This window comes from Dryas octopetala, chromosome 4, assembly GCF_963921425.1.
Source record: "Dryas octopetala chromosome 4, drDryOcto1.1, whole genome shotgun sequence".
Classification (NCBI taxonomy): Eukaryota; Viridiplantae; Streptophyta; class Magnoliopsida; order Rosales; family Rosaceae; genus Dryas; species Dryas octopetala.
In genome coordinates, this window is record NC_141369.1 from 17,627,700 (window position 1) to 17,645,809 (window position 18,110).

Sequence of the window (18,110 nt, forward strand, 5' to 3'; positions counted from 1 at the left end):
AAGTTGGTTTACAAAGTGTGCAAATCCCATTTTCTGTTTGCATAAACTTAATCGTAAACAGCTCTCCTTGCCATAGGTGCTTGAAAGTTGAAACATTGGAGACAACCGCATGCTTTCATTAATAGGAGCCAAATGAGTAACTATCAATGGGGCAACTTAGATCTATTGATCATCTTAGATTGTCTTTTCTTGAACTACTTAAAAATACATCTTATTAGGTACAAAACTCATATTTTTCTAGCTACTAAAGTGATGGTGACAAGGTCGTAAAACAGACCACTAAGGCATTCTACATCAAACCACTTCTAACATGAAAACAAAAACAAAATGATCCGCAGGCTAGTCACCCTCTCGTGATATTCCATAACTGTCATTGATAGAGAAACTGTAGGGTGGGGAAGCTGTTTAGTCTGACTCTAACCTTGCAATATAGTTGTCATAGAACTTCCCTGCACGCTCTAGATCTCCAAGCTCAGTATAACAGTCAGCAATTGCTCCATAAGCTTCTGTGTTTCCTGAGTCTTCTCCTTCTCGCTCGGAGATTTCCAAAACCAAAGAATGGTATTTAATGGCTTCTCGGTACTTGCCCTGTCTTTGCAGTGACGCTCCTGAGATGCAAATCAAATTAAAAAGAATGTAATTAGAAATTTTTTTTTGAAAACAGAGAGTATCAAACCAACATAATTAATACAAAAGCAGTTGCAAACTGTTGAACATCATTGACTCTGTCACTGCCAACTGAAGCTAGGAAGTACGGCTCACAAAGAGAAGGAACAAAATAAGGCGAATTTGTCCATTGAAAAGAAAACACGAACCTAAACCTCTTGCAGCCTTCTTTTCCTCGATTGGGTCCTGAACAATTTGAGCAACCTCAAGAGCAGTCATAAACTCATTGTACGCTTTCTCTGTCTCTTGATTCCTCAAAAAATTCTTTCCAGCCTTCAATCGAGAAATCAACTCGTGCTTCCTTGGATCAACTATCACCTCATTCTCTGGTATTTTTGCACCAATAGGTGCATATCTCAAACTGGGAGCATATGACTCAATCTTAGCTTGCCTTCTTAGAGCTGCATTGATTTGACGCAATTGTTCATTCACTCGCTGTAATTCCCCTTTCCTTTGCCGAGCAACCAAACCTATCACAGAAGCACTAAACTATCAACAAACTACTCATCATGTGTATCATAAACACATCCAATAAGGACATCAATGAAAAATAAACTCAACATATTTACTTAGAACATCTACAAAATCAAAGCCCTTAAATTCTATGGAACAGAACTAATGCTGAATATAACCCAGTAATATCTTACCACCCACAGTGGCCCCTACAAGGGCTACAGATAGCAGTAGAGGCATGCTGAAAAAAGAGTTATCAGCCTCACATGTTTCTGCCAAAGCTTTCAAAGGTGTTGTCAACATTAACGCATTACCGACAAGAAGTTGCATTGCTGGGAATCTCAACTGTCTGCCCCCCTGCCAAAGTGATAGTTTCCACATGAGAATGGTGAAAAAGTATTATTAAATAGGGATCAGCAGATTAGTATAGAAAGTAATAACTTAAAAATAGTACGTTGGGGCACATAGATCTTTATGGAATTAGACAAATTCAAATATCTTATCATGCCAATTCATCAGATCATGATGCATCTGACAATCAAATGTCAATCAAGCACCAGCATGTGTATCCTCCTCTCACACTATTATATCTACAAATTGGTTTTGTAAAAGGGTGTTTTATTCATTTGCCTTTCGAATTATTTAACACCAGCAAGGTGGAAAATATGAAAAACTTCAATCTCCCATAAATAAATGTACAAAAAAAAAAAAAAAAAAAAAAATCAGAAAAAGTTGATATAGAGGAACTCACCATCATACCTGACATTTTCCAGATGATGACACAAGCTTTTCAACTTTAAATGGAAGAGATGCTAACTTCCCAGGTTCTAGCAAAGAAAAACACTTCATGTCAATATGCAGGTCAGTTTCACTTTGAACACATGCAACACAAAAGATATGAAAATTAATCAGAAAAGCGTTTTGGAATTTCTTTTGTTTTAATGCTAAGATAATCTTTTGAAGACTGCAATTAAGTGTGCAGTAACAAGTTAATGATAAGCTTTGTCTCCTCACGATGCACACACACTTTTCTTGATCATGCAGATTTCAACAATAAACTTCACATCTTCAAATTTTAATTTTTGCCTTTCTCAATTAGGCTGGGGTCTTTGTATACTCAAATATTAAAAACAGTTATCACTTATCAGATAGCAATTAGTAACAACAAGTCAATAAAAATAAGAACCGAATTTCTTTAATTGGGTGGCATTTACATCTGTTTGTTTGCTGAGAAACCAACATTAACCGAAAGGACAGAAAGCAAATATTAGGAAAACATTTTAATCGAAATGTGAGAATGCGAAGCCACTAAGCCAGACTGTAATATTCCCTTTTCTTTTTCCCTAACTTTCTCAGTAACCAAACAGGAATGGACCCAGTAAAAATGCCGAAAACAAAAATTCAAGGTCACTAATTTAGCTGAATTCACTGTTTTCAGAATTTCAGAGCATTTCGAGTCAGCTAAGGAGTAAAGCGAAAAGGAGCAAAGTGTATGGAGAAGATAGAAGATATTGGGTACTGACCGGGAAGATTGGGCTTGACGGAGATTTGATCGGACGCTGGAGATCTCTCGGTGTTCTTCGGATGAGTGGAGAAGCAGGAGAAGCGGGCTACCACTGCCATTGCTTCGGATAATCGTTGGTGTTTCCCGTGGGCTTTTCGATATAAGCAGAATCTTTGTCGATGACATTTTAAAGGGTCCCTTAATTTAACGGAAATCACATTTGTGCCATTGCTCCTCTCACAATCCCAAAATATTTTGTTTTGGATAGATTTTGTATCTACATCTATCTATATCAAGACTTGAGTAAACTCTGAAATCTCCATTATACCCTCATTACTTGAACAATTTATCAAGCGTCAATTACACTCACTCTTTTTTTGTCCAATTATTACACACTTTGCATTTTTGTTATTTGAGTCAAATAACTGATTGGTTCATAACTTTCAAAACGTATCAATGTTGTGCCTCATTCTCTCTTCCTCACAGACAACATATCAATGTTAAACCCAAATTTTCAAATCTTTGTAATGTTATTTTTTCATTAAATTGATCGTCACACAATTGATTAAGTGCTTTTAAAGCATATATAAACCCATTTATTGATGTAATTTACTCTATAGGGTATTTTGGGTATTCAACAAAAAATAAAACACTCCAACAATTTCTAACAAGACCACACCTAAAACAAACAAATTCCCCATTTCCCATTCCCACTTTCACATGACCCTCCCCGTTTGTTTAGCAGGAATTTAGACTAGGAATGGGAAATGAATTCCCATTCCAACTAGATATCGTGTTTGGTTAGCTTGAAAAAGAAAGAAAATTAAGAAACTGACTGAAATTAATTTTTTTAAACGGGTGGAATAGAAATACCGAAAGCGGAGTGGTATTTCTATTTCATGCTACAAATGGGATGCTAAATTACTAAAAATACCCTTGTATCCCTTGATGTATCTTTGCCCTTCGTCTTTATCAAATTGGTATGTAAGTGGGCCCATGTTTGTTATGTAAGTACTTAACAATTGACCTGATAGTCAACCTGATGGAGGGACAACATTGCGAGAATTTTAAAGTTTGGGTTTAAGATTGATATATTTTGAAAGCCAAACACCAATGTGTTATTTGACCTAAACAATAAGGGTACAAAGTGTAATTGAACAATTGAACAAATTTTTTTAATACATTAAGAGGGAGATTCAAACTAAGGGTGGGAACTTGTCAGTTTAGTTGATTTCTTGGCCGGTTTACTCACCGGCTTAACATTGTTGGCAAGCTATTTTTCAACACGTGATACCATTACTTGAAGAGTTTATCGAAGGAGGTCGGTCCAACATCCAAAAAAGGGAAGATCACGAGAGAGAAGATCGAGATTAGTCATTTTCTAAAGTTTTTAAAGAAAAAATAAAGAAGTGAGAAAATTTGAAAGTTTGGACAAAAATGAAGGTGTATTGATTAAATTCTTAGGTCTGAATAGCAACAATTATTCATAAAAAGAGAGATTAATTTTTTTTTTTTTTTAATTTGGAGGAGGGAGAAACAAACTTGGTGCAAGGAGGGTTAATTTTACTATCCTTCTAACTGGTTATCTTATAAGGACTACTACAGCTGATGGGCTTGCAAATCTAATCGGTGATACTGGGTAGTTTGTTGGGCTTATACCCAATAGATACGGAGAAAGATAAGCCCAAACGACATACCGTTTTCTGCTATTCCCAACAGTGCGACTTGTCGGAATCTTACTCTTGCATAGTTGTATCCCTTCTTCAACTTCAGTCTTCCATGTCTCTCTGAAGTAAACCGAAAGGTTTTACTTAAACCCTCCACCCCACTTGGGCTTCCCGCGCATTGAGCTCTTCTAGGGTTTAAGCGTCAGTCACATTGAAGCCACCGGAGTCCCTAAGGTTTTGAAGACAACGTTCTTTTGGCGCCAATGGACGTCGAAACGGACGCTTCTCCGAGCTACTTCGACCCTGAAGACCTCACACTCAGAGAGACATTTCGTCGATACGGGTTCGGGTCCAAATCGTCTAATTTAGCTGAATTTACTGTTTTTATGCATGATTTGGTTTTGCCTGGATGATGCTTGGTGTGTAAATGGAATTTTTCGTTTTATAGCTCATTTAATCTACTTTTGAATAGAACAGATTGGTTCAAGCGTTAGGGTTTGATGTCAGAGTTTGAAGGCTTAGAATCGAATTAAGCATAATGCGTGTATTCAATATGGATATGTTATGCAATTTATAATGCCATTTCACATTTACGTTTTAGTGGAGAGATTCAAATGCTCCCTTGGCAATTTTCCAGTAAATTTTATGATTAAAAACTTAAAGAGCTTCATTTTTTTTTTTTCTTTTGCACTTTTCATGGTATCCTCATTTGCGTTTGAGTATTTTTTACTAGAAAATCTGGGTGTTTTTGAAACTGTAAATCTTGTTATTTTGATTTCAACTTATTTCTTTAATTTAATACCAGGAAAAGGCACTTGAATTCAAGCGTATCGCCTCACCAAGAGAATTCAGCTTCGAGATATAGTGCATCCAGGCTACTGTATGATGGGCAGAGTATCCATAGCCCGACTAATGCTGCACTTCTTCTAGAAAATATTAAACAAGAAGTTGAAAGCATTGATGCTGGTCACTTGGAAGGAACTCCTGTAAAGATTCATTCTGTCTCAAAAAGGAGGTCCCCCATTGATGGTGCAGAGGTGGATGTTGGTTCTGATTCGGTCCGCCATTCAATAAAATTTTGCAAGCATGAGGAGGACTCACTGGCTGATGATGGAGATACAACCTTTACTTTGTTTGCATCTCTACTTGATTCTGCTCTTCAAGGTGCTTGAACTAGACTTACCTACATAATATAGTACTCAAAATTTAGATTTCTATTTACTATATTTTTTTTCTCCATTTTCTTGGAAAGTGCTTCTGGTCTTAAGCTTCTCCTTGTTACTATAAATTATATAGTTTCCTCATGAGCAACCTAATTGTCTAAATTATTGACTTTTTTTGGTCAATTTTGTTTGCAGGGTTGATGTCTTTTCCTGAACTGATACTAAAATTTGAGGAATCCTGCCGACATGTTTCAGAGTCCATTAGGTATGTCCCCTATTATTGAGAATATCTATAAGTTGGTATAAGAGCTATTAGCATTGCAAATGCTATTGTGCCATTGGGTTTCGTCTATAGGTATGGTTCCAACATTCGGCATCGGATTGTAGAGGACAAGTTGATGAGGCAGAAGGCTCGGCTCCTGCTTGATGAGGCTGCTTCCTGGTCCCTTCTGTGGTACCTTTATGGGAAAGGAAATCTATCTCAACCTCTAAATTTTTTTTTTCTAGAACTGATCCTTCACACACACATAGATATACATGTTCACACAAACACGTGTAGTGAGGCTACGTGGATGTTGTAATCCATGCGAATTTGATATTAAATGCCTCAGCTGTCTTATATTGGCTTGTAAAAATCTGCTGCTGACAATGAACTAGTATTGGATAAACGAATGGGTTTGATGAGGTGTAATTTCTCTTATTTAATGCAGAAATTTTTTCTCTCTCAAAATGTTACAATTTAAGCATGTATGAACAGTCATGTAATTTATGAAGACTGCACTTTAAGCCTATCTTCCAAAACATTGTTCTTACACATTACTCACCCGTCCGCCATTGGAAACACCACTTCCATCCAGCTTGCATGTGTTATTTGTTAAGCACGCCACCAGCGTTCATCCTGAGCCAGGATCGAACTATCAATGGATTATCGATACAAGTTTGTAAATGTGAAAAGTCGTCTGTGTCAAAAAATAAAAATTCTTTGTATACTAACTTCCCATACGTCATGTTACATTAATACATCCATTCTTATAATTTTCAGTTGCAGCAATCTTACAATTTCTATATGTTATCTTTTCCTATGTTTATTGACATGTTCACCATGACATACTCTTCTAACAGATTAGCATTTTCTAGGAATATATTGTTTGTAGAGACTAGAGAGAACTAAGTAAATGTAATGGCTATTTATAGGTTTATTCATCTATGTTTTGAGTTGTATTTATCTTGTAGTTGGTGGAAATACAAATTAATTGCTTTTATACCATTTAGGTTACTACTGTTTGGTTTTCGCTATGCATTTTACCCTTCTGAGTTCTGGGTTTTAGTTTGACAATTATTCTTTGTCTTGCAGGGACTGAAGAGATCCCTTATGAGCTCATCCTGGTAATGCATTTTCCTTGTCATTAGCTGTTTGATTGAAAAAACACGTCGATTTCTTTGTTCCAAATTATAATACTTTAAAAGTACATGAAGGAGTTTCTTCTCATTTAAATGCATTGACTCATGACAGTTTCCCCCAACATCACATTTGGAGGCTTGCCAGTTTGTCGCGGGTGACCTTACAGCACAATCATGCCTACGGATTGTTCAATGGCTAGAAGGTTTAGCCTCCAAAGCACTTGACTTGGAAAGAAAGGTCATCACTTACTGCTGCATTCTTTATTACAGAATATGTTAAATTGTGGACAAATGTTATTGTCTGGTTAGTATGGCAGTCTGTTCTTATGCAAATTTTTAAGTACTAGTATCACACCATGGTCAGTATTAGCCCCTTATTTGGCAAAGACAGTGAGTTTTCAAAGCTTATTGTGGCTTCTTTTTTTTTTTTTGGTTGGAAAAGAAACAAAGAAATTTTGAACATGGAAAATTGTAAATACTTGCAGGTGCGAGGATCTCATGTCGGTGCCGGTCTCCCAAGCTCCGGAATTTGGTATCGCACTCAATGCTATCTTAAGAAGGGAGCCTCCAGTGTGAATACCATTAAACACTTGGATTTTGATGCTCCAACACGTGAACATGCTCATCAACTACCTGATGACAAAGTACTCTCTGTGTTTGTCTTACAAATTTCTTATAAGTTTGCTTAGATTTTGCAGTCTCATCTTAATGCTTCCTGTGGTCATGTTCCTTCATTGGCATATAAAATTTATGTACTTTCCAAAATACAAATCTACTATAAATTTGGCATTTCATATTAACTATATTGTCTTTTCGACTTTCTCTATGACTGCCCCTTTCATTCCTTAAGTTCTCAAAGCTGTGCTGGCCTAACTGGCATATTTTGGAGTATGCATAAATATATGTAAGTAGATATGCAAACACCAATCAAAGAAATAGTTTATTTTTACTATCATGATATTTTGGTACAAAGCTCACATTAGATGAAGTGAACATGTAATGGAAAGAATATCGAGGTGTAAATAGAAGATTACTAACATTATATATTTTCTTATTATAAAAAAAAATATTAAGATATAAGCTGTTGCGTTAAAAGGATAATGGTCTTTAGCACATGTTGAGGCTTCTGTTGTGTCACCTGGGAATTGCATTTAAAATTATGGAAATTATCTTAGAGGCTGTATAGTTGAAACTGATACAGTGTGTCTTTGTGCTGCAAAAAAGTACCAGTTAGTCTTCATGATAGACTATCCTGGTTCTAGATTATCTTTGTATTAAAGGGGCCAAGGCATTGTCAAATCCGAGTCAATTAACTCAGTACCTGTCCCCAATGTCCAGCCCCTTTTTGGCTAAGGATACACATATCTACTTCAAACTTAAATCTCAGGTTATTGACTTGTATTTTTCCTTGTCGATGAAATGTTACCTAAAGAGGTGTGTGACCTTTTAATTTTCCTTTATTTTGTAGATTTAGAATATTTGTGATATGCATCTATTTTTTCATGCATGTATGTTCATCTCAAACATCATTAATAGTTTTACCCCTACAGAAACAAGATGAATCTCTTTTAGAAGATGTCTGGACTCTTTTGAGAGCTGGAAGGCTGGAAGAGGCATGTCACCTTTGCCGGTCTGCAGGACAGGTAAGTGAAGTTATGAGAAATATGATATTAATACTTTATTTTATGTTTAGTGGTGCTCTCCTGATACAGGCTTACATTTTGGTAGCCATGGAGAGCTGCAACTTTGTGCGCATTTGGAGGATTTGACGGATTTCCTTCAATTGAAGCCCTGGTGAAAAATGGAGAGAATAGAACTTTGCAAGCCATTGAGTTGGAAAGTGGCATTGGCCACCAATGGCATCTTTGGAAATGGGCTTCTTATTGCGCGTCTGAGGTAGGGTTGAAAGGATTTGGCCAAATAATTCTTTTGTCTTTTTATATCAACTTACATTGTTAATACTGGATTCATATTTTAAAAATTGAACGCATTTTGCAGCTGACACCAGAAGGTTTTGTGAACATATATATAATCTTCTTTCTGTTTTACTCCATGGTTCTCTCACTGTTCTTAGCATCGTAAAATTATCTGTTTTTTTTTTAATTATTTTGTTCCACTGGTGACTTTCAAGGTTAAAGACCTTTATTTTTCCCCCTGAACTATTGTAACATGTTACTTTCCTGTTCTATCTTTATTTTGAAGAAAATTGCTGAGCAAGATTCTGGGAAATATGAAGCAGCTGTCTATGCAGCACAATGTAGCAATTTAAGGCGCATGCTTCCAATCTGCACTGACTGGGAGGTATTTGTTTCCCCCCAACTGATAAAATCCTCAAGTCTCCTTTATTTTTATATGATGACTTAACTTATTTTTAGTATGGTTTTCCTTTTTGTCTTATTTATTCTGTTATAGAAGGCAATGGTGTGTTTTATACTGTTTAATTGTTCATATTTTTGAGTATTTTTAACAGTTAAGTAACAACATTTTATATTGTTTTCATATTTTTGATAAAAGAATTCATAAAGAACGTAAAAATTGGCCCTACTGTAGCACACATGAGGTTACAAGAGAAATGCCCCCAGAACACTAACTTTTATAATTCAACAGCTGATAACAAAACTATCCAACAAGCAAGAATGTCACCCACAGACTTTAGGATTAGCAATTTCACTGCAAACATGTAAAACACCAAAGACCATAGCTCCCTGGCAAGCAGACAATTAAGAAAAAGATGATCAACTGTCTCACCACTACTCTTGTGCTGCTGTGCAGGCAACACAAATTTTTATATTAGTCTTGTTCCTCTTTCTAAGGTTTCCAACCATCAAAACTTTAAAGGTGATTCCCAAGCAAACAAAGTCACTTTTGTATGGTTCAAAGGTTCTTATGTTTGCTGCACTAAACTTGTTGACATGTGTTGGAATGTTGTACTTTTGGATGATAATATTGTTTTTCTTTTTTTCATTTCCTTGTATTACCACAATCAGTTTTAGATGCCTTTTCTGAAATTTGACTAAATGCATTTGCAGTCAGCATGCTGGGCAATGACAAAGTCATGGCTAGATGTTCAGGTGGATTTGGACTTGGCTCATTTACAACCAGGGAGAACGGATCAATTTAAAAGCATTGGAGATGCAATTGATGGATGTCCTGGACATGGTGATGGAGCTGTTCAGCCTTCAAACGGACCAGGAATTTGGCCACTCCAAGTTTTGAACCAACAACCAAGACAACTTTCAGATCTACTTCAGAAACTTCATTCAGGGTATATTCACAATGCAGTTTTCATTCTGATTTTGAGCTTTCCTTTCCTGCAGTATTTCTTAATGAATTGAATCATTATTTATTTGAAATAGGGAATTGGTCCACGAAAATGTTACTCGAGGATGCAAGGAGCAGCAACGTCAAATTGAGGTATCTTGAAAGGAAATAAATTAGTTTAATCTATATTTTTAATGCTGTTTCAGTTGTTTCACGGACGTCTCGTCTGTGTTGTTTGTAGCTCTTTTGTTTTCTAATAAATTTGTGTTTCTTATAAAAAAAGGTTTAGTCTCTATTTGTCTTGATGGAAAATAGTTCTACTGAAAAGTTTCTTGGATTGGAAAATTTGTCCAATTTCTGTTTGATTAAGTTTTCTCCTGTGGATTTTGTTTTTCTAGGACACAAGAATTCCTTTTTGTTAGGAAGTGTTTTCTTTAAAATATAATTTTCTTAAATCTACTAAACAGCAGAAAAACATGATCATGGAAAAAAATTTCTCAAATGCTTATGATAAAATGAAGCCTTGATCTTGGAAAGAACTTTCCAAAGATATACCAAACAATGGAAAACTTTTCCTCAAAAAATTCTGATTTTTTTGTCAAAACAAACGGAGCTGTAGTTAGAATTGGGTTTCCAAGTTAAATAATTTTAAGGTGAATTTTTTTTATTAAATTGGTATGTTTTCTCTTGAATCTTGTATGCAGAATATGTTTATTTTTCTTAACAAAAGAATTGCAAGGTGTTAATGAATTAGTTATTTGTATATCCTCCTAATGTGTACTTTATAGGAAAGTGATTCAAATGATCCTTTGTTTCTTTTTGACCCCTACTATTTGTTTAATTTTTCTATAAACATGTTTGCACTATTCTTGTTTACAGATACACATCCTCACTCCTGCATCTATTCCATACTTTGGGGATTGATTTTAATTTATTTCTTCTCTCTTTATCCAATGGAAAGATGAAAGTTTATGTGTACTTCTTTTGACCGACCTCTCTAATAACACATTTTTGGACAGATGAGTCTAATGTTAGGGAATATCCCACAATTGCTGGACCTTATATGGTCATGGATAGCTCCTTCAGAAGATGGTCAAAATGTCTTCAGGTAATGTTATGTTAGTTGTCTTCACCTCAGTTCTAGAGATATGTGCCAAAGGACAAAACAAGAGAATTCTTTATTCCAGGACCTTCTAACATGTCATGACATTTTTATGACCAAATGCTAAACTACGCAAACCAGTGTCATTTCTGCCCACTGGAGATTTCCATAACTGAGATGCTGAAAAAAAAAATCAGTTGTTCAATGCAATATGAAAATTCTTCAATGGATGATCATGAATAATATTTTTTCACTTAATGTGTTTTGGTATATTTTCTTAGAATGTTACATGATATGGTTTATGAGTTTTCTCTGTTTTGAAACATTTTTTGGGAACAAATTTATTGTACTTTTACATGTTCCAATAATAAAACCTTGTGAAGTAGTTATTCTAGTTGTTTAGAATCAGTTGATTGACTGAGGGGCGTTGTTTGGTCTGTCAGGCCTCATGGAGATCCTCAAATGATTCGATTGGGTGCACACCTGGTGCTTGTGCTTAGATACTTACTTGGCGATGAAGTGAAGGATGCTTTCAAACAGAAAATTATGAATGTGGGTGATCTCATTGTACACATGTAAGTAGTTTCTAGTGCAGATGCCTTGTGATAAGGTACACAAACTAAGGCTAAATACCATTTTGTGAAATGAATGACAATGATGCTTAACAGTAATTCTAAAGGTTAATGGCATGCCAGAGACATTTACAGTAAAATAGCAGTTTGATCGTCAACTTCTTAATGCTCCATTATAATTTTGTTGTCTACAAATTTGTGAAAGTATACCTTATTTAGATAATTTATCATCCTTTTTTTTATTAGCTTCCACCTTTTTCTATTTAAAACCTCTATACATCATTCAGTATCTACAATTAGCTTTGAAAATATTTTCTTCTAAATGTGGAGGTATATGGCACATTTCCTATTCTCCAACATGTGTCAGACATTGCCTTGCTTCCATGTAGAGGTGTCTATGCTTTACGGACCTTTGAATGAGCTCAGTGTGGAGTGAGTGTGGTTATCTTGTCTGTGATGAATGGCTTAAATATTGTCTTATTCTTTGGCTTAAATGGTCCCTGAGACGAAGACTATGATGAAAGGATAGTATATGTATTTGAGTGGATATACTGTTTGCTCTATTGATCGTTAACTGTTGGAAAATCTAATTCCAGGTATGCCATGTTTCTGTTTTCCAATCAACATGAGGAGTTGGTGGGTATATATGCTTCTCAACTTGCACGCCACCGTTGCATTGACCTCTTTGTGCATATGATGGAACTGAGGCTGAACAGCAGGTAACAGTGACTCCTTATTGGGGTTATGAGGTTATGTTTCTATACATATGTTCTTCTATTACCCTTATTTTTTTCTAAAAAAAAAATGTCTGGCGTTCAAGATTTATAGAATGCATCATAATTTTATGTTTGTAACATATTGTAGATTGTAGGGTATTCTGCAAGGGTGTCGTATATTGCTTTCTGGAAAGAAGGGACATGTAATTTCATTTGTAACTTCTTATATATATGTATGTATTATATATGGTAAGTAACCAAAATAAGTAACATATCCTGACCCTTTAGATCTCTTTCTACAGTCAAGACTTAAGATTAAAACTCTAAAAGTGGGAGTATTTTAATCCTGATTCTAACGGTTCATGTACATGTTTTCTGACAAAAATGCATTCCATAAATCTGAGCCTGTTTTTGAGCAACTAAATGTGAATTCTTTTTAGCGACCAATTGACTGTGGGACATGCATAGAAACAAGTGTTGTGTCCATAGGTGTATGACACTGCAAATCTCTTATGGATGAAGTGGCCTATACGTCAGATTTTGATTTTTCATCTTTTATCTTATTGCTTCTCTCTCTCTCTCTCTCTCTCTCTCTCTCTCTCTCTCTCTCTCTCTCTTCTCTACATCTCTCTCTCTCTATTGTTGTTGTTTTAATACATAGTCACATTATGTTTTGTGGTATCACATTGGTGGTTCATTATAATACCCCTCACCCAAGTAAGATTAGAGGTGGTATTTTGCTTTGGTCACTGCGTGGGATGTGAGTACCCTATGTTTGACCTCTGTTAACACCCTGCTAACACTAAAACCATGGTAATTTAAATTATTTGCATTATATCTTACTGTCTTAGTTGCACATGTGCCCACTTGTTTTCTTGTAATCTTGCTTTCTCTTTTTCTGTGGCTGTTTGTTGACATATCATTGTTAGGAAAATTACTTCTGGGCCCCTTTAGATTTGATGATGAGTCAATACCCCTATAGTTTGGAAAATGTGGTCAACACCCCCTGAAGCTTAGAAAAAATCTACTCTTAAACCCCCTCTGTTAGTTAACTCTTAGTTTACCCATCATCAATCAACGATGTCAGTGTAAAAAGGGACAAAAGGCCAACTTTACCCCTGGAAACATTGTGTTTGGTGAGTCTAGTGTTTCACACCAAATTAAATGTGAAGAACTATTATTAAATAACCCAACGAAAATGTATTGCATTCCATGTGCCATTGTGCGATAAAAAGAACAAAATTTCTACTCATTGTTTCACAATGTATATGTCTTTGCTTGATAGATTAAGGTATTTGATATTTTAAATTTAATCTTGTCATGGGCTTGGAATATGTAACCACTATAAGCACTACTATTCCTCGTACAAGCAAAAATTAATCTCATTCTGAAAATTTGTCAATATAAAATTTAATTCTACCATTTCATCCATCTTAATATGAAAATTAATCTCTCATGTGCAAAAGTTTTTCCTCATATGAGTACAAGCATACTGTAATAACTCTGTTGGAATGAGAATGAAGCAGCCAAAAATGCTCAAGCCAATATAAATGAGTGACAACCCAAATTGGACTTGCTAAAGCCTACTATCTCAGTTGCCACATATACAAGAACCTGTAATATGTTGTTGCTGTTATCAATATTATTGTTGTTCTTCTCGTTGTTGTTGCTCTTTATTCTTATTTTTTTATCCATATTATTCTATGTTGCCTCTTAACAGTGTGCATGTCAAATATAAGATCTTCCTTTCTGCTATGGAGTATTTACAATTCTCTCCTCTTGATGATTCAAAAGGAAGTTTTGAAGAAATTATTGAGAGGTATTCATGTTTCTTCTTGAGTGTACAGTTTACTTTGCTTTTGAAGTAGGAAGAATGCAATTTGATCTCTGTATAAACTTATTCTACTTCTAACAAACTGTTTGAACAGGGTTTTGTCAAGATCTCGGGAAATCAAAGTTAGTGGTAAATGTGATAAGTTATCAGATGTTGCAGAGCAGCACCGGGAGCATAGTCTTCAAAAAGCTATGGTTGTCCAGTGGCTTTGCTTTACACCTCCCTCCACAATTACTAATGTTGAGGATACTAGTACCAAACTTCTTCTGCGAGCGTTGATGCATAGGTAACTGTTTTACCATGTTCATAGGGAACTTTTATACCATGTTGTGTAGCTCAATATTAGGATTGTGGAGCATGAAGCTGATTTCTGGTGAATATGTGCTTCTGAAATCAATAAAAAGTGAATAAACAATATGAGAACTATTTCAGTAGTTTTTTCCCCTTTTGTGATATATTAAAGACGATGCATACTTTCTTGTTAAGCAAAAAAGGTCATGTATACTTTTAAAGGTGTAGTTTTTTTGTCTTTGTAAGGATGATTCTTTCTATGAATGATGTTTGGTATGAGGTTTCCTAATTTTTACATTTGTTCCATGAGATTCTCTGTGGTATTTGTTTTTGTTACATGATTGGGAATTCCCCTCAAACAATACATTCTTTTCTTTTTTGCTAGTTTAGTTGCAGGACGCAGCCACGGCTAGAACCGTGGCCGCACCTGTGGTAGAATGGGTGAGGTGAGGACACCTTGGTGTCCCCTTGTTGACCGAATAATACTTTGTTATTGCATCTTACTTTCTTGACCTTTATATTTTGTTTCTGTTATTGACTTTCAAAATTTTGACCTCTTTTGTATTTGTAGCAACATACTGTTCAGAGAGTTTGCCCTGGTTTCAATGTGGAGAGTTCCTGCAGTGCCCATTGGTGCACACACATTACTTAGTTTTCTTGCTGAACCTTTGAAGCAACTTTCAGAATCTTCTGATATGTTGGAGGATTTCAATGTTCCTCAGAATCTGAAAGAGTTCCATGATTGGGTATGCTTCATTTTTATGCTCTCTCTCTCTCTCTCTCCATAGTTAATCTTGGCAATTTATTAGTATGTTATTCCCATCCTTATGTACTTGTATATATTTTATAATTATTATTCATTTTGAACAGAGTGAATATTATTCTTGTGATGCAAAATATCGCAATTGGCTCAAAATTGAATTGGAGAATGCAGAGGTTTCCCCGCTTGAACTCTCAATGGACGAAAAACAGAGGGCTGTTTCAGCAGCCAAGGAGACTCTGAATTCATCTCTGTCATTGCTACTGAGTAAGTTGATTTACTTATTTCTCTTATTGTATGTTAGAAACAAAGACTCAGAAAGATGTCTGGATTGGCTAGTGTGTGCTGTAACAATAAAATTTTGCTGAGGATGATGGGTTTAGATCCATTATTTGTGTGCTCTTATGTTTTAGGTTTTCAGATTTAATTGTAATGCTTTGGCATATAAATAAGTTGTCTTTTGGCTGCAGGAAAAGAAAATCCTTGGTTATCTTCACATGAAGATGATATGTATGAATCTGTGGAACCATTTTTTCTTGAATTGCATGCCACTGCAATGCTCTGCTTGCCTTCTGGTGAATGTCTGTGTCCAGATGCAACCGTGTGCACTACATTAATGAGTGCTCTTTATTCTTCAGTGAGTGAAGAAGACGTATTAAATCGGAAACTAATGGTGAGGACAAGTATCAGAAAACTAAGCTTTGCTGAATATTGGCCTTTGCTTACCTAATTTTTAATGCACTAACCTATCTGTTTCTTTCTTAGTTTTGCCTTTGCTCACAAACAGGGATTTTTTTTTCTTTCGTAGTTAAAGGTTTCCATATCATCAAAGGACAATTACTGCATAGAGGTGGTGCTTCGCTGCTTGGCAGTTGCAGGTGATGGTCTTGGGCCACATGAACACAATGATGGTGGTATTCTTAGTACTGTTATGGCTGCTGGCTTCAAAGGTAAGAAATACTATTGGAACTGCAGTTCTTTTGTGCTTTGCATGTCGGCTGCACTTGTTTTGGACTGAGTCGTTGTGTTGGAATTTCAAGAGAAAAAAAAAAAGGTTATACTGAAGTAAAATGGTTTTTTTTCTTGTGCGCGTAATCACAGCTCTCTATGTTCAACCTAACATAATAATGAAGGTGATTGAACTGATTAATTTTCATTGCAGGTGAGCTTCTCCGATTTCAAGCTGGAGTTACAATGGAGATTTCGCGATTAGATGCCTGGTATTCAAACAAAGATGGTTCCTTAGAAAGCCCAGCAACATACATTGTGCGGGGCCTTTGTCGTAGGTGCTGTCTCCCCGAAATCATTCTTCGATGCATGCAGGTAACCTTATTCACTGGAAGCTTCCTACTTGAAGTGTCTTTAAGTTCTCAAATTATAATAGCAAGAACTCTGTACACCTTTAATGATGCAATGTATGTCACATATGCAGGTCTCTCTTTCGCTCATGGAGTTGGGTGTTCCGCCTGAAATCCATGATCAGTTGATTGAATTAGTCGCTTGCCCCGAAGCTGGGTTTCTTCATTTGTTTAGTCAACAACAATTGCAGGTATGTTATCAGTACTTCTCATTTGTTCACAGGGGATACGAATAGTTCCCCTTCATCTATCGAGCAGTCTCCATTTATAAACAATCTGATGAAAGTGCATACTCTTCCTCCTGGGGCACTTTTGTTTTGTAAATGATATAATTTAACCATCAAAGTTTCAATTGATAGCCATTGCCCTTTGCAGTACTATTACCTTTTCTTTAGCTTCACATCATGCATATGCATCACTGAAGATGTGCTGGCATTAATTTTGTCAATTTTGGAATTTTGTAGTTGTGTAATAATAAAGTTTCTCTAAAGCTTTCATCATTCGTGAAGGTCCCAAGTTTGCTTTTTTCTTTTGTAGCCGTTGATTAAAATGAGCAGACTTATTGAATCTCTGTCTCATGTGCAGGAATTTTTATTGTTTGAGAGGGAATACTCGATAAGCCAAATGGAGGTTCAAGAGGAAGAACTTTCTTCTTGACTGTTGGTGAATACAAGGTCTCTGGTGCTTGCTACAATACAAGGCTGATAGAGTTGTCAAATGGTAGAGTGTGTAGTTTTACAGTCTCCGGATTCCAGAACACTGATACATATGTACAATACATGAAGATTTTTCTGTTTGTAGAGGGGTTTCTGTAAGAATTCTCTTCGTTATTTATTTTCATCTTTTGGATATGCATCAATGTATCAAATATGGACGTTCACGATGTTGAACGAAATTTTGAGACTGAAAAGTGAAAATATAGAAATGTTAATTGAACAAAAAAGAAAAAGAAAATATAGAAATGTTAAACAAAATATCGATATGGAAAAGAGAAATTTCAACTGAAATCTACCAAAAGTAAATACAAAAGCTTTGTAATATAGAAAAAGCTACAAAAATCTCAACTACTCTAAATGCAGCCCAAGCTGCAAATTTCTTTTGAGAAATCTAGCCATTTGAACGGGTAGACCAAGCCACTAGCGCAAGAGGGCAGTTTGGTCTGACACTCTGACCCTCGCGCGGCTTTATTTATTTTTCAAATATTAGATATTTTGAATTATATATTTATATTTAGCCATTGGAATGCTTTTCATTTTTGTTCCTTTTTTCACACTACAATCTATTAAGGAGACACATTATATAATTGATGGACATTTCATTCAGTTTAAAAAATGATTGAATGATAATCACATTAACAAAAGT

General features: G+C 35.6%; 2 protein-coding genes across 3 annotated transcripts; one reads left to right on the forward strand and one right to left on the reverse strand.

The window, feature by feature from the left end:
* Window positions 1-137: 137 nt before the first annotated feature.
* On the reverse strand, window positions 138-2,798 carry FLU (Tetratricopeptide repeat (TPR)-like superfamily protein). 2 transcript variants are annotated; one of them, XM_086239448.1, is made up of 5 exons: window positions 2,643-2,798; window positions 1,879-1,946; window positions 1,314-1,476; window positions 816-1,136; window positions 138-608 (listed from the first exon to the last, which is right to left on the reverse strand). In XM_086239448.1, exons 1-5 carry the CDS (start codon window positions 2,740-2,742, stop codon window positions 406-408), a joined length of 855 nt encoding a protein of 284 aa, XP_086095574.1. In that variant the 5' UTR covers window positions 2,743-2,798; the 3' UTR covers window positions 138-405. The 2 variants fall into 2 exon arrangements, with proteins under 2 accessions (XP_086095574.1, XP_086095575.1); XM_086239449.1 differs by having other exon boundaries at window positions 1,871-1,946; window positions 2,643-2,723.
* A 1,623-nt stretch (window positions 2,799-4,421) lies between these two features.
* LOC147287528 (nuclear pore complex protein) lies at window positions 4,422-17,653 on the forward strand. The gene is made up of 24 exons (XM_086239521.1): window positions 4,422-4,633; window positions 5,096-5,454; window positions 5,649-5,718; window positions 5,809-5,922; window positions 6,806-6,839; window positions 6,967-7,092; window positions 7,340-7,498; window positions 8,405-8,497; window positions 8,583-8,750; window positions 9,057-9,155; window positions 9,884-10,119; window positions 10,211-10,268; window positions 11,135-11,223; window positions 11,661-11,792; window positions 12,386-12,508; window positions 14,226-14,324; window positions 14,434-14,625; window positions 15,202-15,376; window positions 15,501-15,657; window positions 15,861-16,063; window positions 16,199-16,340; window positions 16,553-16,713; window positions 16,823-16,939; window positions 17,334-17,653. Exons 1-24 carry the CDS (start codon window positions 4,554-4,556, stop codon window positions 17,403-17,405), a joined length of 3,258 nt encoding a protein of 1,085 aa, XP_086095647.1. The 5' UTR covers window positions 4,422-4,553; the 3' UTR covers window positions 17,406-17,653.
* The last annotated feature ends 457 nt before the right edge of the window (window positions 17,654-18,110 follow it).

Bases quoted from the DNA above. Each gene is read 5' to 3' on its own strand.
- LOC147287528 (XM_086239521.1), top strand. From the start codon at position 4,554: ATGGACGTCGAAACGGACGCTTCTCCGAGCTACTTCGACCCTGAAGAC. The intron at 4,634-5,095 runs GTTCGGGTCCAA...ATTTAATACCAG, and splicing joins GAGACATTTCGTCGATACGG to GAAAAGGCACTTGAATTCAA. The intron at 16,064-16,198 runs GTGAGGACAAGT...TTTCTTTCGTAG, and splicing joins TATTAAATCGGAAACTAATG to TTAAAGGTTTCCATATCATC.
- FLU (XM_086239448.1), bottom strand. From the start codon at position 2,742: ATGGCAGTGGTAGCCCGCTTCTCCTGCTTCTCCACTCATCCGAAGAAC. The intron at 1,947-2,642 runs GTCAGTACCCAA...TTTCTTTGCTAG, and splicing joins CGTCAAGCCCAATCTTCCCG to AACCTGGGAAGTTAGCATCT. The intron at 1,477-1,878 runs GTATGATGGTGA...TCACTTTGGCAG, and splicing joins CATCATCTGGAAAATGTCAG to GGGGGCAGACAGTTGAGATT.